At 34.4% G+C, this 24,100-nt stretch overlaps 5 protein-coding genes and 1 long non-coding RNA gene across 21 annotated transcripts in view; 3 read left to right on the forward strand and 3 right to left on the reverse strand.

Moving 5' to 3' along the window:
* Positions 1-3,996, reverse strand: part of LOC107273039 (PH and SEC7 domain-containing protein 1) — a 32,853-nt gene extending 28,857 nt beyond the window's left edge. For 2 of the 7 annotated variants that reach the window (XM_015750849.2, XM_015750862.2), the window contains exon 1: positions 3,232-3,862. In XM_015750849.2, coding sequence (XP_015606335.1) covers positions 3,232-3,366 — 135 coding nt within the window. In that variant the 5' untranslated portion in view covers positions 3,367-3,862. Of the gene's footprint in view, positions 1-3,231 lie in introns of all 7 variants that reach the window. The other 5 variants (XM_015750855.2, XM_015750840.2, XM_025090255.1 and 2 more) reach the window with 4 other exon arrangements.
* Positions 3,997-4,340: 344 nt separating this feature from the next.
* LOC107273147 (CDGSH iron-sulfur domain-containing protein 2 homolog) lies at positions 4,341-5,654 on the forward strand. The gene is made up of 4 exons (XM_015751031.2): positions 4,341-4,585; positions 4,772-4,866; positions 5,063-5,179; positions 5,526-5,654. The coding sequence occupies exons 1-4, from the start codon at positions 4,489-4,491 to the stop codon at positions 5,610-5,612; spliced, it is 396 nt and encodes a 131-aa protein (XP_015606517.1). The 5' UTR covers positions 4,341-4,488; the 3' UTR covers positions 5,613-5,654.
* Positions 5,655-6,091: 437 nt separating this feature from the next.
* LOC107273131 lies at positions 6,092-11,594 on the reverse strand. Of its 7 annotated transcripts, none has more exons than XM_025090348.1 (9): positions 11,462-11,594; positions 9,856-10,075; positions 7,987-8,181; positions 7,775-7,912; positions 7,524-7,703; positions 7,255-7,449; positions 6,898-7,141; positions 6,733-6,805; positions 6,092-6,652 (listed from the first exon to the last, which is right to left on the reverse strand). In XM_025090348.1, exons 2-9 carry the CDS (start codon positions 9,947-9,949, stop codon positions 6,647-6,649), a joined length of 1,125 nt encoding a protein of 374 aa, XP_024946116.1. In that variant the 5' UTR covers positions 9,950-10,075; positions 11,462-11,594; the 3' UTR covers positions 6,092-6,646. The 7 variants fall into 7 exon arrangements, with proteins under 7 accessions (XP_024946116.1, XP_024946107.1, XP_015606493.1 ...); XM_025090339.1 differs by having other exon boundaries at positions 9,790-10,075; XM_015751007.1 differs by having other exon boundaries at positions 9,790-9,989; positions 11,462-11,550.
* Positions 11,595-12,059: 465 nt separating this feature from the next.
* Positions 12,060-13,724, forward strand: LOC107273148. The gene is made up of 2 exons (XR_001539160.2): positions 12,060-12,765; positions 12,832-13,724. It is a non-coding gene; the product is annotated as an uncharacterized LOC107273148 (long non-coding RNA).
* A 2,942-nt stretch (positions 13,725-16,666) lies between these two features.
* LOC107273225 (STAM-binding protein-like A) lies at positions 16,667-19,149 on the reverse strand. Its single transcript, XM_015751185.2, has 8 exons — positions 18,562-19,149; positions 18,391-18,489; positions 18,102-18,323; positions 17,801-17,986; positions 17,400-17,706; positions 17,215-17,327; positions 17,017-17,119; positions 16,667-16,919 (listed from the first exon to the last, which is right to left on the reverse strand). Exons 1-8 carry the CDS (start codon positions 18,714-18,716, stop codon positions 16,857-16,859), a joined length of 1,248 nt encoding a protein of 415 aa, XP_015606671.1. The 5' UTR covers positions 18,717-19,149; the 3' UTR covers positions 16,667-16,856.
* Positions 19,150-20,053: 904 nt separating this feature from the next.
* Positions 20,054-23,978, forward strand: LOC107272793. 4 transcript variants are annotated; one of them, XM_025090411.1, is made up of 5 exons: positions 20,054-20,121; positions 20,603-20,747; positions 20,946-21,276; positions 21,615-22,169; positions 22,935-23,978. In XM_025090411.1, exons 1-5 carry the CDS (start codon positions 20,069-20,071, stop codon positions 23,630-23,632), a joined length of 1,782 nt encoding a protein of 593 aa, XP_024946179.1. In that variant the 5' UTR covers positions 20,054-20,068; the 3' UTR covers positions 23,633-23,978. The 4 variants fall into 4 exon arrangements, with proteins under 4 accessions (XP_024946179.1, XP_024946185.1, XP_015605790.1 ...); XM_025090417.1 differs by having other exon boundaries at positions 20,096-20,114; XM_015750304.2 differs by lacking the exon at positions 20,054-20,121 and adding an exon at positions 20,139-20,249.
* Positions 23,979-24,100: the final 122 nt, after the last annotated feature.

Consider the following 24,100-nt stretch of genomic DNA (forward strand, 5'->3'; position numbering starts at 1 on the left):
CTACAATCAACTACAAACAATTTTCTGCACGAATCAGTGATTAGATTTTATTTTTTTCAAAGTCGGTGGATGGGCTTTCTTTATGATGCTATAACTTTTTTTTGGATCTACTACAAACGAAAAAATTGGTACTACAACCAACTACATACCTAAATCTATAAGTCTATAAAAAAAAATTTGATTTTCCAAAGTCGGGTGCCAAGTTCAAATTTTCTGCACGAATCAGTGATTAGATTTTATTTTTTTCAAAGTCGGTGGATGAGCTTTTTTTATGATGCTATAACTTTTAAAAAAAAATTCGAATTTTTTTTCTATGCTACTACAAACGGAAATTCTTTCACTACAATCAACTACAAACGATTCTCTGCAGGAATCAGTGATTAGATTTTATTTTTTTCAAAGTCGGTGGATGGGCTTTCTTTATGATGCTATAACTTTTTTTTGGATCTACTACAAACGAAAAAATTGGTACTACAACCAACTACATACCTAAATCTATAAGTCTATAAAAAAAAATTTGATTTTCCAAAGTCGGGTGCCAAGTTCACATACTACAAACGAAAAAATTGGTACTACAAACAACTACATACCTAAATCTATAAGTCTGTAAAAAAAAAATTGGATTTTCCAAAGTCGAGTGCCAAGTTCACATAGCTAAAATTCTAAACTTTCACGACCAGAGTTTTCACATCATCTCGTTGCCACGCTTCGATGCTACCGTACTTTTGGCTATTTTAAATTGATATATATGTATACAATATGTAATTATTCAGTATGCATATATGTATATAGGCTCCGCAATGCCTGACGGTTAAACCCTTCGACGGTTAAGCCGGTTTTCTGCCCAGTAATATTTGCCCTACGATTCTAAAAGCGAACTGCTATTATCATATACCGTACTACGTGTTTCACTCAACATAGATTACATGTTTAGTACTAAGTACCAGTCTACTTAAAAGACTCTACCGTCAGGGTCATATCACAGATAACACAGGCATAACTTATGTAAAACAAAAAATTACTGTATTCTACCGAACAGAGATATCTTAAGATATGGAACTGGTACTTCATTTAAGAAATCTAAAAGATTTTACTATCCTTACAATATTTTATCTTTATATTCGATAAGACCATACCTAATCGCAAAATATAATGTGACTACAGTGTTGTCTCTACTACTGACTGGATTGAAGTTGGTACAACAAAATGAATCAAATAATCCGACTAACTTCAGATCGTGCATTTAACCCTGAAAATCTGTATAATACTGACCGAATTACGTCAAGTATATTTGCATCAAGGAAACTGGAACATATGAATGTCCTATGCATTAGTACATAACGGATAGACAAATTCAGAGGTAAAACGCACCTGCATCGCTTCCTAAGCAAAAATGTTTCCGGATTGCGAAAAAAAATAAATTCATAGTAGGTTGGGATAACTAGGAGTAAATTATAAAAAATTTAATCACGTAAATATGACTGTACTCATACATTAATAATAAGATTGAATTACATGTCAATAAGTGAAGTGATACTATGTAGTTAATTTCTCTGTTCATTCATGAATTCACATTTGACTTATATGACACCGCCGGTGTTAACGCTTTCACGATAATGTATTCTAACCTGGTTAACATAAATCGTATTTGTTCAATAGCACGAAATTGATAAACTGTCGCTCAACTTTGAACGAACCATTATTTTGAGTGACGCTTATATGCATATTATATATAATCTCCCATCGGGCTCATTATGGCGGTAGCCGCATACATTCCACCACGACGGACAGTCGGTTTGACAGTTAATCGGTTTATTGTCTGGCATCGTGTAATTCATTCCAGTGGTGTATGAGGAAATAGTGCATACGGCGCATATATAGTAGCTGAAGAGGCTCAACTGCGTGATCCATGTGTTAGAGTCATTATTAATATCATCACAACTGTTACGATCTATGGTAACATTATCAATTATACGTTTTGCTACAGTACGGCGTAACTATATCATACAAGCTATATATGTTTTCTATGTAAAAATGAAAAACGCCCCTCACTTATCAAGCAGATGTATTGTAAAATGTGATTTGCAGAAAAATCTTTTGCGAGGTAATATTAAAAAGTAACATTATTAATGATAAACATTATCTGGCTATACTGTATGAATTGGTTATATGGTATCGTTTAATACAAAAGTATTGGACTTTTCTGATCTAAAAAAGCAAAAGCACTTCAAGAATTCATTTATACGAAATCCTTTAGCAAGAATGAGAGTGAGAATATCGAACGGTTGGCGACGTCTATGCATTGAGAACCTCGCGGTTAAGCGCATATTAATTACGATAAGCGGAGACGCTGAAAGTATTCACTATTAAGTTTATAGAACACGGTACAATGACAGATGGATAGAGTGCCATCGTTTCTAGTGCAGGATCAGATCACTCTAAAATGCAAGTGTTTTTTTTAGAATTAAGCACGATCAGAGAAGTTGAGTACACTAAAAATATTACGATAGTATTACCATCATACTGCATCGTGGTAAGTAATAAACCGTGGTGGTATAGGAGTTAAATAATTTCGCTAAACTGAAATTTAAAAGGGAATAATGCGTGAAAACGAATAGAAAATATTCTGTACTACTCTAGCATATCATGTCATTCGCGCTTCACTCTGTCAATAATGAAGCCGATTGAAAAATTGTTCGTTACTCACTTTTCTAGATACATGCGTTTCCGTTTAAGAGCTAATACGTGTAAAGAAATAGGAATCATACAAAGTAGCAAACGGGTAAACGATAAAAAACGGCACAGTTCCGCGCCTCTCTCTGACATGTATTTTTTTACACTCATTTTAGGGTAAGGAAGCTGATGATCCTAACGATGTCAGGAATTGACTCGTGTACGTCTGAATGAAGGAGTGGTAGAGAAGAATGTTACGATACAAGGATGTTCCCTAGGTATGAGAAGCGTCGAAAGTACCGTAGAGCGGGCAGAATAAACGGACAAAGAGGAATGCAGCCGTTGGCGTTCCGATCCCACCCAAGCGATCGAAGTATCCCTTTCTCATAAATGATGCGACGTGTGTACATACATACGTGTCCTTTACAGTAAAGAATAACTAGAGGAAAGGTAACAGAAATTCAAAGGTGTATTGTAGATCGAGAAAAAGGTGGTATAGCCGTGGCAGCAGGGTAGCCAGATAGCCAGGCGGGTCGATACCGCGTAATTCGTATTTACCTTGCCGCTCTCGGCTGCCGGCGAGTTCTCAACAATATCGTAGATGACGTGCGGCGGTCCGGCTGTCCCAAGAAGCGAGAAACCAAAGCTCGACGAGTCGCTACGGTTTAAGGTAACCAGCAGCTCCTCAGCCATGTTTCAGCCACATTGATCTCACCACTGCCATTTGCCGCACACACCGCACCAACAAACTCTCGGCACCGCGCTCGGGATCTCGCTCGTTTCCTACGGCGGATCCCGTATCCCGGTTGCGTGCCTCTCGCACGCGAGACCACCGCTCGCTCTCGCTCTCCTGGCAGCCCTGTCGCCAACGTTTGACGGAATGCAGGGAAACGCCACTCCTGCACTCGAGCTTGGACGCGCACCAATACGCCCACCGATGAAGATACAAACACACTCTTATTTTACTTTAACACTTGCGAGCCTACCAAGGAGCACACTATTACATTGATGAATATCGGTACAAATATTAGCCACGAATACCACTAGAGAAATGTCACTACCACGAGTGTAACATACTGGGTGCGCGAGCCGCAACAATATGACAGCGATGCGGCGCCCGTCAACCGTACCGGCGGCCACTCGACTAGTGGAGGCGCCACTTGCAGGGAACTCTGCGAATATCACTGGTCTTTCACCTCCCGACTACTCTGGTCAAATTGGAGGATTGCGACCGGTTACTACTGACCAGGGCTGTATACACTGAACTCTATACTTTCCGAAATATGCGCCTTGACGGCATCTCTAGAACCTGCATCGAGAAAGATAGCTTACAGTGGTACCTACATTTTTTTCTTCTTACATGCTGCACATGCGCACGAAAGAATGAAAGCTGAGAAAAAATTTAATTCATTTGACGAACCAGTCCATAGTAATAAGTTAAAATCATTGATACCTTATAAAATTTCAATGAAACTAGTTGAAGCTCAGTTGTTAGCAGTAGTCGAGTTTTGAGAATAAACCTTCTGGTTGGACTATACGAATAAAGATGGAGAGACCATTATAGACTATCTCTATCGGCGTGGGCCGGGCCCTTTGCGCAGGGTCCAGTATGTAAAGAGTACATCAGTGGCTGTAAAAGAACTAACGGAACTCAGGGCTGTGCGTTGCCTGGGTACTATTGTGTAGTACACGGGGAACTCGTAGATCGATGTGGTGGGAGGCTATAAGCATTTAGAAAACTGAAAGTTCTAGCTTAAGTGAATATACATCGGCTAGTGTGTCGAGTTTGACTTGTTTAGTAGTGCTACCAGAAATATGGAGCTCGTTTCGCATCTCATTAAAGTGTCTGTGCCTAATTATTTGGCAGGATTACCAATTCCAGATTCAATTGGAGGATGGTTTCGACTTGGGGGTATGAAATGTGTTGTGAAATTCGATTCATATCTTCGATTAACTCATAAATTGTCAAATGTTTTGCCGATCACCAATAATGATAATATATTACCATGTATCGTGTCCCATAGCGTGTTACATTAAATCATTGGTATATCAGAAATAAATAGGATTGTTAAGTTATGTCATTTTATGTTATGTACAGTGAGAGATTGGGCTGCTTTAATTCCACCAACAGCCCTGCTAGCTGGTTTCAGTTATATGACTTATCGGGCATTTTGCCCTCATGGCAGACCTCCGGTAAGTATTTTTGAAACTTCAAATTGATTTTATGCAGTTGTTACAGTACTTGAAACTATTATGTAATCTAAGTGATAGTACTTTCTATCATCCATCTTGCAATGACGGGATGAATATTTCGAATACTACAATTGTACAATTTATTATAATTCATTTTCGTTGAATTTAAAGTATGTTAACATTTTGAACATTTCAGCCCAGCAAGTCCATAAATTCTAAAATTCAAAAACATAGTAATAAAGTCGTGGATACCATTGATGTGGAGGACATAACCGAAAAAGCTGTATTTTGTCGCTGTTGGAAATCTGAAAATGTAAATATTCATTTAATTATCAATCTAACATGGAAGAATGTATATCAATATGACATCATTATTTTATCTGAGATGTTCTTATCTCAAATTCTCCTATTTGTGTATCATATAACAGTATAATTAGAAAATATATATGTTACATAATTTTGTAAATATATGGTTAGTGCACTTGTATCATTTATACCAGTGGTAGTTAGGAGATCAAGCAGATAAATTTAGATTATAATAGTTTTTAATGAAACAGTAAAAACTTTTATACAACCACATGTTGGTTTTGTATGTGGAAAATCATTTAAATATTTGAAATGGAGTTTCAATAATTTTTTTATCATGTCTATTAATTTAGTGGCCTTATTGTGATGGATCCCATGGAACTCATAACAAGGAAAACTGTGATAATGTTGGACCACTTGTCGTCACAAAGAAGAAGTAAATGTAAGCAAATGGAACAATAAATCTTATAATACAGATTTAATTACTAATAGAATTGTTACCTACTGCCCACCTTTAGATACAGATATAAATAAGTAGACTATACAGTGAACAAGAAATTCAACTACTTTTTTTATAAAAATTTATTGAATTCTTGTTGATTTTATTTAGCACTTATAACCTGAATCTCACTCATTGATTAAAACAAAGTGGATGATATGTATAAATGCATGTATTACTATAGGTAAATGGTTTTATTCATTATATTGTTGGCACTACGTAGAGTTAGTAGAAACATATTTTTAATATTTATATTTTGGTCAAGGCAAGGATTAGATTAGTCTGCGAATGGGAATATGTTACTTAAATTTCAATTAAGGTTACATTTACTACTTAGTGCAATACAAAGGTAGTAATTATTTAATTATATATGTGGTACTATATTTGGATATACTGGGGAGCATACAATAAAAAATTTAATTAAAAAGAAGTAATCTAGTTTCTTTTATTAGTTTAAGTATTTACATAGGTTTTCATTAAAAAGAAGAAAATACTTCTTGAGCATGTAAAATTTTACTAAATGTCTATGCATTACATTTTCTGTTTCTACTTCAAATAATAATTGTCAATAATGTACACAATACTAACACTCGGTGATATAAGCAGTCAGGTGTAAAGCATATGTTCCACTTGTAAGACTTATAACAAAATGATACGTCTTCACTTTTGATTGATTTGGCTTCAAAAACGAAAATAGATATTTTTTATTATATCACAGTTGGGTGATGCCTATTATTATTTTTATAATACTTAAATGTTGTCTACGTATCATATATTCTTCACATTCATATTGCTCCTTTGAAATATTGTCAAAAGAAGCAGTGTACTACAATAACTTCAAAGTCATTCGAAAACTATACGTTATCGACAACATGTAATCTTGCGTTGCAATGCTTAAATCAGGAATCATTTCCTATGCTATTTAATCATTTCAATGCTATATAACAGCATTCAACAATTCATTCATTTAAACGTTTAGAGCTGCGAAAAATATGTTTATTTTAATATGAACAGTATTTAAATTTGTAACATATGAAGATCAGATTACTAAAAAGGCTTACCTCAAAATGATGTAAATCGTTGGTATCAAATTCCAAATCATTTACAAGTAATTCCCGGTTTCCGTAACGATAACTGAAATAATTTCGTACATAATGGATTACTGATTTGTAAAGTTATTCAATTGTATATACATATATACATATGTGTAACTGAACGACACTTACTCTAGATACCTTCTCCATACTATAAGGCCAACGTATGCCATTACTACTGCTATAGAAAATGTAATACCCGTAACTAAAACTATAATGCCAGAAGACATTCCTGCTTCTTTAGCCTCATTTTCCTTCTTGATTTCTGCTTTAGTAATTGATTTTTTTGATGTGTCTGTATTTTCATTTTGCGTCGTTTCAGTTGTCGACGAATTTATTGGTATTACCTGTATGATTTCTGACGATTCTGTTAAAGCTAAAACCATAATGATTTCACATTTTTTTTTAACGATTCATGTCGCGCAGCGTACATATAATTACGAATAATGTAGATTGTACTATAATGTTGAGAGAGTACACTGAACATACCTGTTGTGGTACTAGAAATATAAGGTGACTCTGTGTTTAATTGTTCTGTTGATCCGCTTACATTTCCCAGGTCATTATGATTATTGCTCGTACCTTGCGTATTGGATATGTCTTTTATGGTAGTAGCAGAATTTACTATTTCATTTGTAGTCATCGCAATTGCAGTCGAAGTTTCTTCATCAAGCTTCGATGAATCTGTAGCACCCGAAAATGCTTGGATACTATTTTCTGACTATTGAATATAATGAGAAATAAGAATCATTACATACTTGTGAAAGAATTGTTCCTTTCCGTTAGTATTAATCTTGTCTCCATTTCCTTAGGAAGATTGGTCTTAGACGCGGTGTTACTGACGTTTTTAGGAGAAGACGATCGTTCAAGAGATGTCGGTGATAAACTTGTGTTATTTGAGTTGGTTTCATTACACGTATTGTTTAAGATTGGTGGAACTATGGATAAAATGAAAAATAAAAATATTCCATTACTCAAATGGTGGGTAATTATAAATAATTTTATTTACCTAAATCCTTCGATTGAAACGTTGGAGATTCAATTTCATCATCGTCATCGGATGGATGTACAAGCGAAGTGATCATATCCGATACTTCCGACGATGATTGATATGTCTCCGGTGGCATCCTTTTCTGTCTACTTCTCGCTAGAATAAAATTCTCGATATCAAATGAAATTCATGTTACTATCGTTGCGTTACTAAAGGAAACTGGTACGTACCTAAGTGTTCATAGAGGAACTTTGAAAATACTTTGGATGTGTCATCTGTTTTTGAATATATGGTATTCTTAATAATCTTAGCAAAATTCGCTACATCGGATACTTCAAAGTTTACTGCATCCATCTCATTTTTTCTGTCAGTATATATTCTCATCTCACTCTGATCCTCGGTCGAGGCAGAAAGAACTCCGCACGCTACAATAGTACATGTAGCTCGATAACAATAACAGTAACAATGTGCCTAAATAAGTATGCAAAACACGATTTACATGTAGGGTTATGGCGAATTACGAAACGGTCAAGTAGGTTTTCTCAAGTCAAGCTTGTAAGCTGTGGTTCATGGCTTATGAAAAATATATGCAGTGGGTTTATGTTGGATGAAATAAAATTGTGAAAGTGGATCGTGAGTCAGAAATGATCTGTGGACAAATGACACTTCGTCAGGCTTTACTTCGACTAGATTAATGTGTTTGAAGCAGAAAAAATAAATTCTCGAAATAAAATGCATTGCATAATAGGTCGTATCCGCTTCGACAAATATAACCATACATTTTCTATGTCAAGTTGCAGCAAAGGTACAATTGAAACATATTCCTTTAACAGTTTCGCATATGAGAAATTCGTTTCGGTATTTTTATGAAAGTATATCGATCTACTAGGCTGCGGTGCCAATTGCAAAATCACTCTCCCCATCAACCATTTTTTATCGATATTAAAGAAAACTTATCATGCTTTCGGATACAACAGATAGTAAAAATGAAGCCGTGATCGGATTATTAAGAGGTTTCAAGCAAACAGTAGAATAAGGCTATCAAAGTCGTCTACGTCGTGCGCGTCATTTTCTGCCTACACGAGGCTTCCCTGACTTGCAAGATTTGACCTATTAACAATATATCGATGACGATTATGTCGAACTGTCTATCATTCAATAACGTTATATTTTCAATTTCAATATACATCTACCTCAATCAAAATTAATACATTTTTCAATGGCATGATCAATACCAAATATCTACGATAAAGTGGACGTGTCATTCGATACACATGCGAGGTCAAACTTACGAAAATTAGAAGCCGTCATATAGGCAACAAATAAGATAAAATCAAACCAAATTCTTTATGATTCACTCACAAATAGATAGAAAATTTCAATAAAATATTTTTAAAAGAGTGTTTAAACGAATACACGAAAATATGATACAGACATGAGTACAGTGAAATGTTCATGATTGCAAAGACAGACAGATAATAGAATAAAATAAAAGAATAAAAATGTATGAAATCTAAAGAAATTGAGATTCAATTTAGAAATTGATAAAATGATAATTAAACAATCGAGTATCAATTACATTGAATTTTTTTTCTCACTTCAGAAACGTTCAAAACATTAATGCATTTATCCCACAATGATAATACATTGTACATGTATACATGAATCACAGATGTATTTATACCTGAGTCAGAAGTTTAAACGTTAGTGGAATATCATTAGGAATTGTTTAAAATTGTTCCTATTGACGCGCACGTGGTAATCGTTATTGGTCAAGGCAAATATTTCAAGGCCATATTCGATCGAATGCACTTGCAGGAGAAAAGTTTAACTCCGCCGGCGCCACTTTCAATTAAACACAAGAGAAATCGCACGAGTTCAATATCATTGTCGTTCTCTAGTGAGATAAATTATCAGCTTATCAATGTCCGACGTTTGTATCAATATCCAGAAAAATTATTATATTATAATCGATTAAAGCGTTTATCTCCATTTTCAAAATTGATTTTCAATTATGCTACTATAGATCTTACCGAACATTGAGAATACCAGTATAGATCGGACTGAACAATCGTGAGACATGGTTTGGCAATACTTTCCTCCTCTGCAATAAGCAGCTCCAAGAAATCCTTTGTTCTGCTGTCGTTGCACGACAATCGGTGTACTGTTTCTTCTGTCTCTCATGAGAGTCATGAGATATCACTTTCCGTATCGCTGATTGATATCACTGACCCTGGAATTCAGATAGCGAACTGACTATACCGAAATTGTTCTCTGCCTCCTCGGTATACAATGCGTCAGTTGCTCTTACGAGTATGGCTGACAAGAAAAGTGTAATGTATGTTAAACAGAAATTAAAAAACAGTAATTTATCATACGTGCACACAGGATACTTCAGGTATTCGACGAATAATAATATTGAATATCAGTGTGTAGACGTATATATTGAGTTTATCAGTGAATTACTCTGTATAGTATACAGAAATCAGCAGAAAAGCTTTTTCACATAAAAGCGTCAAGTATTTGTAATAATTTGTCATTTCGTTGACTGAATTTAGTCGTTCTGTTAATAATAAAAATTGTTCCCACTCAAGTAACTTTTCATATTAGAAGATTATAGGAAACAATTAATTGGTAGACAGTGCATCGGTAACCCGTAACACATTATAATTCGTCTTCTATTCCCGCCAAAAGGTGTGGCCATTTTTACTTTTGCCCGCTGGAAATCCCGGAGCGCTGCACTATGGGTAATCGAATGAAAGGTTTGGAATTGAAGCATTTCTTATTTAAGGTTGCGCTTAGATTGCATTGGCTTTTACGTTTTCATTGCTGTATTTGAAATTACAGTTATTTTTCATTGGACACTGTTTACAATAACAGTTATCGCGACATTGTTCACATTTATTAAATAATAATAGTCTCTTATTGTTCCTGTTACACGTGCTCAAAGTTATGCGTAATATTTCAAATGGCGTAGTTTGTCAGATCAGAGTTTCGAAAACCTGATAGAATGCGCGTTTCTCTCGTTAATATAAACACATTTCACATTCAATAGATTTCAGAATAGGACTGCATTAATTTCGCGTGCCATTAATACGGTATGTTTATCGAATTTTACCATATTGTGATTTATGCGTTTCCTACATCTGTCTGTTACATGTTATTCTCCTTAAACACGGCCTTCCTACAATGAACTATGGAATGCTGTGTAATATTTATTATTTTTTCAGCAGTTCCTGATTAAATCGTAACCCAGCTATGTTCACGCTTAGTAAACACTACGACCACATACCTCCTTCACGACGACACTGCGAAGATTCTTTATGCTGTATTAGCAAATTTTCATGTAATCCGAAAGCTTGATATTATGAAAAGAACAAACTCAATTATGTAACGCTTAGAAATAATTTGCAGGAGACACGTATTTATAGGTCACGATGATGATTTCGGAACAAGGATGATGCTTGTGCGCGCTGATATTTAAAAATTTTTGTAATAGTCATTATTGTACTATAACGAATGTCATAAGACTTTATGCTGTAATTGGTATCTTTTGATTGGATGAATTTTAAAAGTTCTTTATTTCCACACTTTTCACAGTTTGCATTGTATGATAACAGATAGCAAGTTTGTGCTAAGAATTACGCTACTACTTCATAATTTATCCTGAGGTAGATACTTATATACCGGTAGCTCGAAACTCACTATTAGACCTCGTGAGTGAATTGCCTGGCAGTTGCTTCGAGACTCTCGCCCCACTGACGATACTCGATTGTGAGTGAACGAGTAGGAGAGTGAGAGAGTGAATTAGTCTTTGGTTAGCTATACGGCTAAACTTGAATCTATTAACACGTTTTTATTCTGCACGTGTTTCTCTTCTCGATGGATAATCAAGTGGGGGTATCGCTCTGTTGGGAGGATGGCATTATCCAGATTTAATCTTGCCAGGATCATGGGGAAAACTGCTGACAAGTTTTATGAGTAAGGTTACTATGTGATTGGTGATTCGCTGGATGGCGCTGTGATGCAATTTCAGTTAGGATCAAGGACCGTGTCTACAGTCTGGACTGTGGATATTTTGAGACTTTTGCAGGTGCTAGGTATAGTACCTGTAGGATCTCTGGTTTTATTGGTTGCATTTTTAAACAAGGTCCCTTTGTTATCTGGATGACTCACTGGTCATTTCTAAAGGGTCCTGCTGAAGGTTGTGCTTCTTTGTTAAAAAAAAGATCAAGGTCACAGCTTCTAACGAATAATTTTCTACACGTGTGGTGGTGAGAAATTAATGAAGTATTACATAATAGTCAAAATGATTATAAATCAAAATTGAAAAAAATTTTGAATGGCATTGTTGAAATTGAAACTAACGTATTTCATTAATTTAATTATCTGTCCGACCGTTTTTATTACATTTATCATGTTCATGAAATATCCAGGACTCTTCGAAGTTCAATAGATTTCTCATAGATGGAGAAGAGAATAGTAATGTCTCGTAGAATACGATTTAAATAGTTGGGCACACTCAGGTAAATTTCTGTATGAGACATGAAGGGTGACATGAAGACATGACATGATAAAAAATGTCTGCATCATTCTTTTTCGATTAGGAAGCGTCATCTTCCACTCTTGGAATTATTACCATAACATAACCTTTTTGTAACGTCATGATATATCGTATGCTTCGAGCAAGGGGGATCATTCATCGATGACCAATACTTGATGATTAGTGCAAGGTAGGAAAAGGTGACGTCATCCTCATAGAAATATCTTCAACGACATTATCTATCTAGTCTTGAATGAGAATGGTATCCGTCAAGGAAACAGGATTTCATTGCTTGAATTGACGCAGGTTCAAATCCTTTATATTCAAGCAACGTTATAATGGACCCCGTGTATGTTTCATGACTGTACAAACAGACCGGTAAAAGGAGAGATGGACTGGCCTGGTTAAAAATAGATTGACCCTGCCACAGATAAAACCCTGCAGAACACGAAACCCTTCAAGCCAGGTAATTCGATATGTATGTAAGGTGAATAGGGGGATGCAGAACACTGCAGTGTTCGATTATTTTTAGAATCATCATCCAAAATAAATGAAGAACCACTTAAATCAAACTACCAAGTTTGATGAACATATTTACGTGGTATAAAGGTGCGGTTACGAACTGGAGAATTTGTCTTAGAATATTTTTGACAACTACTGTACAGTACAAGCAAAAAATGTGCACTTATGACTACTGCAGCAATCTCAATGCAAAATTATACCTCAGAAATACATTCTTTCGATTTTGTACCAGATGCACGGTACAAAAAACTTTATTGCACTCTAGCGCAGAGTTACATTTCTTCACATATATTATATATTGTATAACTCATGATTATAAACAGTTAGTTTAAATACATCGTGATAGTACTATCGTTACTAACGTATCAGTCAATGATATTGTTTCCAAGACTTAGGCTATAGAAAATTCCTATTATTTGCATTAGTATATTGACTGTTTTTAAAACAAAAATTACCACGTTGACTGCCATGAGGGTCACCGGTGGCCGGCGACGCAGCAAATAATAAAAGTACATAATTAAAGTAAATATGGATACTGATACATTTTTCAATAATACCATTATTACTATAATGGTTTGAAGAAATTAAGGCAATATAGAACATACAAAAATAATTTTATAACTCACTTTATTTGCTGCAAATAATATTTCAACATAATATGCATCGCCTAATGAAAAATTCACGTTGGCGCCTTGGGCAAACCATGGAAAATGCGTTTGGCCGTCAACGTGTTAATACGAATCTAGTCATGTTCCCCATATACGAAACTGAATGATAATTTTGAAAAAAATATATATTATATGTATCTACCATGGAAATTTGGAATTTCCCATCTTAGTAGTTTCCATGCTTGTGTGGAAATGTAATTGGAATGTTCATAAATACATGATACGCAGCGCCTGAGTAGAATCATTCATTGAACTAAGAATCACACTTTTTTTATCAAATATAACTGTACTATAGATATTTAACAAAATTTTATATTATTAACTAATGAATGCAATTATTTTATCGAATTTTAAACAGATGTATTATAATTACCTTAAATTTTGTTCAACAAATTTAATAATAATAATAATACAGCAGCATTAGTAATTAAATAATAATAAAGCTATCTTTTACAAATACATGATCTATGGATGCTAAACATTTCATATTTTAATCCGAATGTTTTACCCTCGGATCACGCTGTATATTAGTAGATATAATTTAATACGAAATTCAAAGTGCCACTAGCATTAATTGATGTGAAATATTTAGAGGCAGTATTGACTGTAGGTTATCTAAACTAAAAACCAAAGTATCTTATTAAATAATAGTTAACATTCATCATGATTATCACATACATATTGTTCGCGGCTTGCTAATTGGTACAATGCATATATAGGGTGATTCTTATAAAGTGATCAATTTACGTTATGGAGCACATCAAGATAGCAGTGAGAAATTGGTAACATCCATTGCATTTAACGATACTTGGAGGATGTCATTGAATTTCCAGAATCAGTCAATAATTTTAAGATTTTACAAAATCAGATTGATTGTTTTATAAGAATAATCCTGTATATCGTAATAAGCGTAAAGCCATGAACACAATTATTTACTCCAAGGCACGGTAAATTTATAACTACACTAAAGGTTATCGCTCAGCAATGCTTATAAAAAAATTAGCCTAGGCGATGTAAAAATTTAGGAGAATATTATAATTTTACTATGCCTTTAAGTACATTAGAATTCATACATGAACCTTTTAGACTGCTCACATTGCGGGATATATTAGCTGTACTTTGATTGCAAAACTTCTAAATACTTATAGTACATTAATTTGCCGAAAAAATTGTTCGACGAAGGTACAAAGACATATCTAAATATTTATCTTTCTTGAAAATATATTTAATGTGAGTAAACTTTCAGTGTTCATACCATTGACAATCTAGTCTTACAGAATGAAAAGTTAACTGTTAATGAAGCTATTGTCTTTTCAAATTCTCGTTTTATGTTGCTGATTATAGATTTTCATATACATATACAGGGTGTCCCACGCAACTGGAACAGGCTGTACCTCCTAAACGGTTGGGAATAGAAGATGATGTTATGAGTGAAAGTTAAATGGCATCAGACGGTGCATAATATGCAAATAATTTTATGCACTTTTGTTAATCGGTGCATTAGAAAAATGCAACTGCACTTTTTTTTTTAATGGAAACCTATATTTTTGACTACACCAGTCGATGCAGTTTCTTATGCTCTACATAAAAGTACTAACATACTTGTGCTCTAAACTTATGCGTTAGGGAGTTATCGAAGCTAAAAGTTCTCTGAATTGTTTTCGTCTCTCGGCATGTGTTCCGGAGTACCTACGTTATGTTCCATTACATTCGGCAAGAAATATCCAAAATTACGGAAAACGATATCAGGAATGTGTTGCGCAACGTCAAAAAGCGGATGGAAAAATGCTTAAATTGCAATGGAGAACCGTTCGAACACTTGTTATAACGTAAGCACTTAGGAAGACATGCCGAGAGACCAAAACAATTCAGAGAACTTTTAGCTTCCATAACTTCCTAACGCAAAAGTTTAGAGCATAAGTATGTTAGTACTTTTATATAGAGCATAAGAAACTGCATCGAATAGTGTAGTCAAAAATATAGGTTTCCATTTAAAAAAAAAGGGCAGTTGCATTTTTCTAGTGCACCGATACACAAAAGTGCATAAAATTAGTTGTATATTATGCACCGTCTGATGCCATTTAACTTTCACTCATAACATCATCTTCTATTCCCAACCGTTTAGGAGGTACAGCCTGTTCCAGTTGCGTGGGACACCCTGTATATGTATATGAAAATCTATAATCAGCAACATAAAACGAGAATTTGAAAAGACAATAGCTTCATTAACAGTTAACTTTTCATTCTGTAAGACTAGATTGTCAATGGTATGAACACTGAAAGTTTACTCACATTAAATATATTTTCAAGAAAGATAAATATTTAGATATGTCTTTGTACCTTCGTCGAACAATTTTTTCGGCAAATTAATGTACTATAAGTATTTAGAAGTTTTGCAATCAAAGTACAGCTAATATATCCCGCAATGTGAGCAGTCTAAAAGGTTCATGTATGAATTCTAATGTACTTAAAGGCATAGTAAAATTATAATATTCTCCTAAATTTTTACATCGCCTAGGCTAATTTTTTTATAAGCATTGCTGAGCGATAACCTTTAGTGTAGTTATAAATTTACCGTGCCTTGGAGTAAATAATTGTGTTCATGGCTTTACGCTTATTACGATATACAGGATTATTCTTATAAAACAATCAATCTGCATAACTTCCTAACGCAAAAGTTTAGAGCATAAGTATGTTAGTACTTTTATGTCGACCATAAGAAACTGCATCGACTGGTGTAGTCAAAAATATAGGTTTCCATTAAAAAAAAAAGTGCAGTTGCATTTTTCTAATGCACCGATTAACAAAAGTGCATAAAATTATTTGCATATTATGCACCGTCTGATGCCATTTAACTTTCACTCATAACATCATCTTCTATTCCCAACCGTTTAGGAGGTACAGCCTGTTCCAGTTGCGTGGGACACCCTGTATATGTATATGAAAATCTATAATCAGCAACATAAAACGAGAATTTGAAAAGACAATAGCTTCATTAACAGTTAACTTTTCATTCTGTAAGACTAGATTGTCAATGGTATGAACACTGAAAGTTTACTCACATTAAATATATTTTCAAGAAAGATAAATATTTAGATATGTCTTTGTACCTTCGTCGAACAATTTTTTCGGCAAATTAATGTACTATAAGTATTTAGAAGTTTTGCAAAAAATATCTTTTGAAGCTTCAAAGGTGATATATTTGTTTGTATAATTATTACCTGTTATATACGCAATTGGCTATAATGTTACTTTTTCAATAAATCGTTAACATCAATCGTTAACAAATAACATCAGCGTGAATTAAATAATTATCAGTGAAAGTCGCATTACTTATCAGAATGGATACTGTATATAAAAAAAATCATTATTTTCTTAAGTCAACCACTTCAATCAATGCGGACCCATCCACTTTACAATGTTTGGCATTCTAGAATACGAAATAAATGTGTCTTCGATTAAAAGGATCTCTAGCAGCAACTCTGACTTGTGTTTTAATGTATGTTAATACAATGAAAAAATCCTACCGTATATAAGGCTGGCTCTGTAGGATGCGGATGAAATCCTGTTTCTCTACAGTTAGCAATAAAGTTTAATCCATATTCTGGTGTTAATGTAAAAAAGCCAGTTCTGTAAAAAAAAAGTGTTTATATAAAAACTTGATTCCTATATAAGTTGAGATAAATTGAATAAATTGTCAGGTAGTGTAAAGAAATAGGACATACTCTCTGTATTTAGGAGCACAAACAATTGCTATTGCTTCTGCCATCATAAGCTGATAGGAGCAATGTGTATGAAGATCTACGCTGGATAGAAATGCTGTCTGTGTGGGATGAGTCTAAAAAAAGTACAATTGTTATTTGCTCTAAAATACATATCTTAGATTATAATTTTGTTCATATCAACACACATGCACCCATCCCAATGTTATTAGACTATGTTGATCCTGATAATCAAAAATATCTTCCTCATTGTGTGTAGCACAAGAGTCTGGAGATCCAGTTTGCTGGGGAATGAGCAAATGAGTTACTAACAATTGGTTTCGCTCCAATCTTCCAGCTAATATACCACAAGTCTCCTTATTTTTAATGGTATTACTGAGCGCCAATTTTAAGAATTCCTGCATTAACATGTTTGGTAAAATTACATCACGCAATGCCAGTTTATCACCATGAAACAAGGATGGTTTAGTTGAACGGTCCACAACTGGAGTATCCCTGCAGAAGAAATACGTTTACTTAGAATGAAAAATTCAAAGTTATGCAGTTTGTTCTACAAAAGACCAGATTAATTATTCAAAACTATGCTTACTTGTCCCTGGAAGTTTTAGCTGTATTATCTTTTTGGGAAGGTATTTGTGGCGCGGGTATCGCGATCTGTGGTTTCAATTTGTCATCCGTTGTATTTGGTACTACAGGGATGCTCAGTGTACCCTTTCCATCCTTACCTATTGCCCAAGCTGCAAGTTTATTTTTTCTATTCTCCTCCTCCTTTAACCTTGGAAATATATTTTTATTGCTAATTAAACTCATTGAATAATTCATATAATGGTCCAAAGAAGATATAAAGAAAAACATTTTAAAAATAAAAAAGTAAATCATAACGATCTTACCTGCATTCTTCTTCAAGCTTTTCTCTTTCTTCTGCAAGTTTCTGTTTTGCTTTACAATGCTCTAAGTATATAGTTGCCTCTGCCTTGTATTGTTCCAATAAATGTTTTTTTAAAGATTCTGCCTTTGGCATGACATCTCTTAATGCCTGCTGAATCATAGCTCTGTCTTTTAAGGGTACTGTATTAAAATGTGGATGCGTTCTAATTTTCTCCAAAAATATTCTGTAAAATCATTAGCACACGAAACATAAACACAATACAAAACCTCTTCAAAGTCAAAATATCTTACGTGAGAAATTTCATATATAAGGTAAAAGCATTCTCAAAGCTTCCTTCCTTCATATAAACATTTGCCATTCTCAGCATTTCTACACCAGATCGGTAGTACCTGAAATTATAGGAAATATGTATTAACATCAAATTAAACTTAACGATACCAGTATACAGATTTGAACAGTACCTTCGTGGTGGAATATTAACATCTATATCGATGGCAGTACCATAATCCGAAAGTGCTTTTAGGCGTTGTTCAGGATCAGGAATTCCCATGTTTTTTGAAATTTTTAAAATGTTTGTTTCACTTTCTTTTTCTTGATCCATATTTTCACTCTTCATTACACTCACTAGCTGCTTGTGAATTCCATTATTCTTATGCAATATAACCTACCCAAGTTATATGAACGGACAATCATTTTACAAGGAAATATATCGCACACACATTCTCCTTGGATAAAACTGTATAAACTTCACAGATTAATGTATGTCCGAATGTTAGTCATATCGTTGAGTGTAAGTCGTCATATAACAGCTGTGCGTCCCTTGCAGTGTTACCGCAATACGTCATATGAAATGTTAACAACTTGTGTTTGTCAACTTGACACTAATTATTTAAGTCAAGAGTGTAAAAGCTTGAAAACACTTATAGACATTCGTCATTAAGCAAATCTGTAGAACTAGTATACTGTAAATATCGAACGCACTACCAGAAATGAGTAAGGAGATGCACAACGCTACTGTTTTAGGCAGAGATAAGTAGGGAGGTACACAGCGCTACGGTTTTGGCAACATGGCGCTAAAACGTAGCGGCGAGTCCGGGAGTAGGATTTTGTGATCATTGCTTTCGTCGATAATGCATATCCCGTCGTAGCCGAGCTGAACGTGATCAGGAATGTGTAACCTGGCCGGCAGAGGTTCTCCGTAACTTACTGCTGGTTCCTAGAGCAACCCTTAAAACGATTCCGCTCATCAGATATTGCCAGAATATTTTTTTTTGGAATCTTAAATTCGAGTGTACAGTGTAAGCTCTATAAGATTTACTAAGACAAAAACCAGCACCTCATGCCTGCCCGAGTTAAGGAGTGCAGCGATGCGGTGCTAGCTTCCAGCATTATTTAACAATAGTTCCAAGCGGAACTATGGTCCCGACATTGAGTACTAGAGAGAACTACCCCGGAACTGTTTGAAATACAATCTGAAAACAACATTGAAAGCCAGCTCTTTATGCATACCTGCCCTGAGGCGTATGGTGCGACTAGTATCCTTAATAGGCATTTTAACGATGTTACGTAGCAGAACTATTGTTAAAACCTATCAGGAACTATAGAACTTCTCCAGAACTATTGAAAAAACCTATTGTTGAATCATTTTTAAGAGATTTTAAAAACGTGCGGTTCTGGAGCTGACACCCGTGTAGCACCTCAATTTTTGAACAATATTTCATGAATAAGCTTTTTTAATGGTTCTTGAGGAGTTATATAGTTCCTAATAGGTTTTAACAATAGTTCTGCTACGTAACATCTGTAAAATACCTATTAAAGATACTAGTCGAACCATACGCTTCAGTGCAGGTATGCATAAGGAGCTGGCTTTCAGTGTTCTTTTCAGATTGTGTTTTAAACAGTTCCGGGATGGTTCTCTCTAGTATTCAATGTTCGGACCATAGTTCCGCTTGGAACTATTGTTAAATAATGCTTGAAGCTAGCACCGCATCGCTGCACTCCTTAACGCAGGCAGGTATGAGGTGCTCGCTTTTGTCTTAGTAAATCCTATCGAGCTTACACTGTGCACTCGAATTTAAGATTACAAAAAAAATATTTAGGCAATATCTGATGAGCGGCCTCGTTCTAACGGTTGCTCTAGAAACCAGCGGTAAGTTGCGGAGAACCTCTGCGGGCCAGGCCATCTCTGATATTAGTAGCAGGTTCTGTCAATTTTCCATTTGAGTTCGTGCTTCTTATGTAGTCTCCAGGGCAATTCCTCTAGATGGGGTTGTTTTTTGAGTGCTTGACATCCCCTATTTCCGTGGTTACTAACCTATTTCACTGTTCCGGTTTTGTTCCTGTTATATTAATACACACAAATATTTTGTTCCTGTTATATTAATATACACAATATTCAGTTTATTCTGTTCTCGTACAACTATAATTCTTTATTGATAATCGTATCATAAAGTTGTCTTATACGATTTCGAGAATCTTTACGAAATTATTGATTATTATCAGAACAATGTCGACCGAACATATGAGCGGAAAGGGTTACACCGCCCTGCGACAAAGTGTTAGTAACACTGATACTGAAGATGAAGATGAAGATGACAACGTTGCTAGAACACTGGATAATATTTCTAAAGGGGCGGATAGAAATACGGTAAGTTTTCTATACATTTGTGCACTTCATAATCTCATGGAACTGATTTGAAAATATAAAAGAATTAATGTGATTTAATGTTCGTTGAATGGGTATTTCTTATCCAATGTTTATAAAAATAATTCTAATGATTTTCTCTTGTAATATATATATTATTATTATATATATATATGTATAAAGAATTTATAAAATATTTAGGAAACCAATACAGTATATGATAAGGGCTGTTTTTATCCATTGGATGAGACAAGAAATGTTGCTAATCGTGGGAAAAATTGTCGTAAAATGCTTGGGTATTGCAACAATGATATTCCTATTATGGTAATTGATGGGGATTCTCACTTGGACTTGTGGAAACGTCGTGAAATGTCTTTGCTTCGACGGTTGTGTCTCGCAATTTCTATACTATTATGCGTAGCAACGGTGCTAATATTTCTATATGCTTTACCATGTGACAATGAAGTTACATGTTTAGTGATTTCGGAGCAACAATCACCATTGACATGGGACAAAACATTACAGGGTGTTGGTATGTAATAATGTATACATATGTTTTAATAGCCATATCATTATTCTTAATATTTTGTAAAGTGCTTCTAAATTAATTTTTTTGCTATTACGTTCATTACAAGTATAAGAACTAAAGGATTGTTAAACTATAAAATTTTAAAAAAGATGAAGTATAATTGTATAGATCCATTTCTATAAAAATCAAATAATAATTTTTCTTATTTTTAATTTACGAATACATTTTAAGGAAGTTAGCAATCTAATACAACAATTTTTTATAAGAAATAATGTTGGATAAAGTTGGACTTATATACTTTAAAGTACTTCGTGTTTATAATAATATAATTCCCTGTTTAGAGTTGCATGGGCCAATTTCTGTGATACCTGGTTCACCAGATAGTTTGATATTTCTACTACGTGGACAACACTATGGAGTGAATAGTTCTGGCTCCTTAAAACAGCAGCAGATTCCATCAGAAGGTGGTGGTGTATTATCAGTGCAAGGGGTCAGTGGTACACCATTATGGTGGGTCACATTAAAAAGATTGCCACTTGAAATTGATTGCTTTGCCTTGGATACTGATGGCTCTGGAAAACCAGATTGCATTGTTGCTGGAGAAAAGGGCCTCTTAGTCAGCATAGAACCAACTACTGGAATGATTCATTGGAGTTCGGCGATTCATACATATTCAAAATTACCCGTTCTATTGCCGGATATCGATTCAGACGGAATCGACGATCTGCTAAGTGTTGAGATTATGGCAGAATCAATTTTAGGCTTAGTTCTTCTGTCTGGAAGAAATGGTCAAGTGGTAGGTCGTCCCCTAACCCGGGATTGTTCTTCGATTCAAATTATTAGTTTCAATTCTAATGTCACAGTATCGTATTCGTGTGATGAAACTAATGGGAAACGTAAGTATAGTTTTTATTTAATATTTTATGAAAAAAATAAATCAATTACGTTACTTATAGTGTTTAGTAAGCAGTTATATTTTTATCAGCGTTGATAATGCCTATAAATACTTAGACTTGTTTTTAATTTAACCTTTCCATCAGTAGTGGAATTATTTTCTTACGTTAACACTCAGTTTATATGATTATATATATTTTGTGCTTGCTGAGTAGTTTTTCGTAAATTGTACAAAAATGACTATTGTCCAGATTTTAGATACCGGCAACCAAGATAGATTTGTTCACGATTAAAAAATTGAAATCCTTATTGTAATATTGCTTCAATTATTGGTAGCCGTGGTAAAAACGTTCATGTATACGTGAACATTCAGGACTATTGCTCCACTGAAAAGTGATTCTGCTATAGATATTAAATAGACTGACTAAGGGCAGTTAGTACAACACGCCTGAAAACATTGAATAGCTTTAAAAATGATATACTACACACGTATCCTAAAGCTTGCTTGCCTTGCAACATTTCCTTAATGACACTGGGGACCTTGCATTATTGTGTGAGTGAAATATAAGCAAAAATCGTAAGACAAAGCAAAAATGCGTTTCCAAGAATATAACAATAAATTTGTAATAATCGATTGCTACGGCAAAGCAGTTTTTAGTAATTCTACAATTATATGTCATTATTTAAATTAGTAACTTATAATTAGTTATTCCTACGAAATAACTATAATACGAATAATATCGATCGAATGTTTTCATTTTTTTCAGGATCGACGAAATCCGTTCCTCTGAAAGAATTATTGGATACTGTAAATTCATCACAAGTAGGGAAAAAATTGACTTCGAAATCACAAACATCGTTACGTGGTTTCACCGTTTCAAATCATGACGCCAATATGTATAATTGGGAACTCACGCCGTTTCATCGTTTAAGTATTCAAAATCGTGAAACACATCCAGATGAGTTTTACCAGGCAAATATTAATTTAACACTTCACAAGGTAGCAAACGAATCTCATTTAATTTGGAGTCACGTAAACCCTAACTCGTTCGCTATGGAACCAGCTATACTCACAATGACGGGGTATCCTTACATGACGGGATTTGTAATAAAGTTTTGGCAGTGGCCGCACAACGAGCAACCTGAGCGAATAAATTCGAGTCTTATCAAAAGAAGATTGACAGAAAGAGTACAAATTGTCTTAATGAACTGCACCGAGGTTCACACAATAAACGCTAGCCAAATTGAAATAGTTCAATTATGTCGGGATGGTGACTGTCAACCAAGCTTGCATTTGCAGACACGGTCAGTTGCTATAGTTGATCTAAATAGGGACGGCACTCGAGAGCTGATAAGTTATCGATCATCATATGATTTAGAAAAGTCACAAATCCTAACATCTCAAATACAAATTGTTAAGCTAAATATGGAAGTTTCCAAATTAACGCAGCAGAACGTTGATTAATTATTGACAAATAGAATTTCGAAAGGATTACCTGGTGACGAATAATTACATTCGAAATAGTGGCGTATAGCATATAATTTCTACCAAAGTAAAGTAAATATGATATAATTTTTTTGTTATAATTACTATAAAGATTTTTTATAGGAAAAACAAACCGATTGCAGCGTGGTAGAAAATATATACATTATGTACTTGAAGATCTCATAAAAATCATAAGTTTTTCTCATTTCCTACGTTAAATAATTAAATGGCTGCCATGTAGGAAAAATATTAACATTTAGTTAAATTTTGTAAACAAATGTAAAGATTGAATATGATTATTAAAGCTTGCAAAATTTACTTCGAACTTTCGTAGCAAAAATTATGACTGAATAACTGCTTATGTGAACATAACGTTATCACCCCTCATACTCCATGATAATTTCGTTTGTCAATATTAGAACATGAAGTTCGCCAGTTACTGGCACA

This window comes from Cephus cinctus, unplaced genomic scaffold, assembly GCF_000341935.2.
Source record: "Cephus cinctus unplaced genomic scaffold, Ccin1 Ccin1_scaffold0087, whole genome shotgun sequence".
Classification (NCBI taxonomy): domain Eukaryota; kingdom Metazoa; phylum Arthropoda; class Insecta; order Hymenoptera; family Cephidae; genus Cephus; species Cephus cinctus.

Bases quoted from the DNA above. Each gene is read 5' to 3' on its own strand.
- LOC107273147 (XM_015751031.2), top strand. From the start codon at position 4,489: ATGGAGCTCGTTTCGCATCTCATTAAAGTGTCTGTGCCTAATTATTTG. The intron at 4,586-4,771 runs GTATGAAATGTG...TGTTATGTACAG, and splicing joins AGGATGGTTTCGACTTGGGG to TGAGAGATTGGGCTGCTTTA. The intron at 4,867-5,062 runs GTAAGTATTTTT...TGAACATTTCAG, and splicing joins GCCCTCATGGCAGACCTCCG to CCCAGCAAGTCCATAAATTC.
- LOC107273131 (XM_025090339.1), bottom strand. From the start codon at position 9,949: ATGACTCTCATGAGAGACAGAAGAAACAGTACACCGATTGTCGTGCAA. The intron at 7,704-7,774 runs GTAAATAAAATT...TTTTATCCATAG, and splicing joins GTTTCAATCGAAGGATTTAG to TTCCACCAATCTTAAACAAT. The intron at 7,450-7,523 runs GTATGTAATGAT...CGGGTGCTACAG, and splicing joins AAGGAACAATTCTTTCACAA to ATTCATCGAAGCTTGATGAA.
- LOC107273225 (XM_015751185.2), bottom strand. From the start codon at position 18,716: ATGAAGAGTGAAAATATGGATCAAGAAAAAGAAAGTGAAACAAACATT. The intron at 18,490-18,561 runs GTACTGTTCAAA...CTATAATTTCAG, and splicing joins GTTAATATTCCACCACGAAG to GTACTACCGATCTGGTGTAG. The intron at 17,120-17,214 runs GTATGTCCTATT...TTTTTTTTACAG, and splicing joins TGTGCTCCTAAATACAGAGA to AACTGGCTTTTTTACATTAA.
- LOC107272793 (XM_025090406.1), top strand. From the start codon at position 20,210: ATGAGCGGCCTCGTTCTAACGGTTGCTCTAGAAACCAGCGGTAAGTTG. The intron at 20,302-20,602 runs GTTCTGTCAATT...GATTATTATCAG, and splicing joins ATCTCTGATATTAGTAGCAG to AACAATGTCGACCGAACATA. The intron at 20,748-20,945 runs GTAAGTTTTCTA...TAAAATATTTAG, and splicing joins AAGGGGCGGATAGAAATACG to GAAACCAATACAGTATATGA.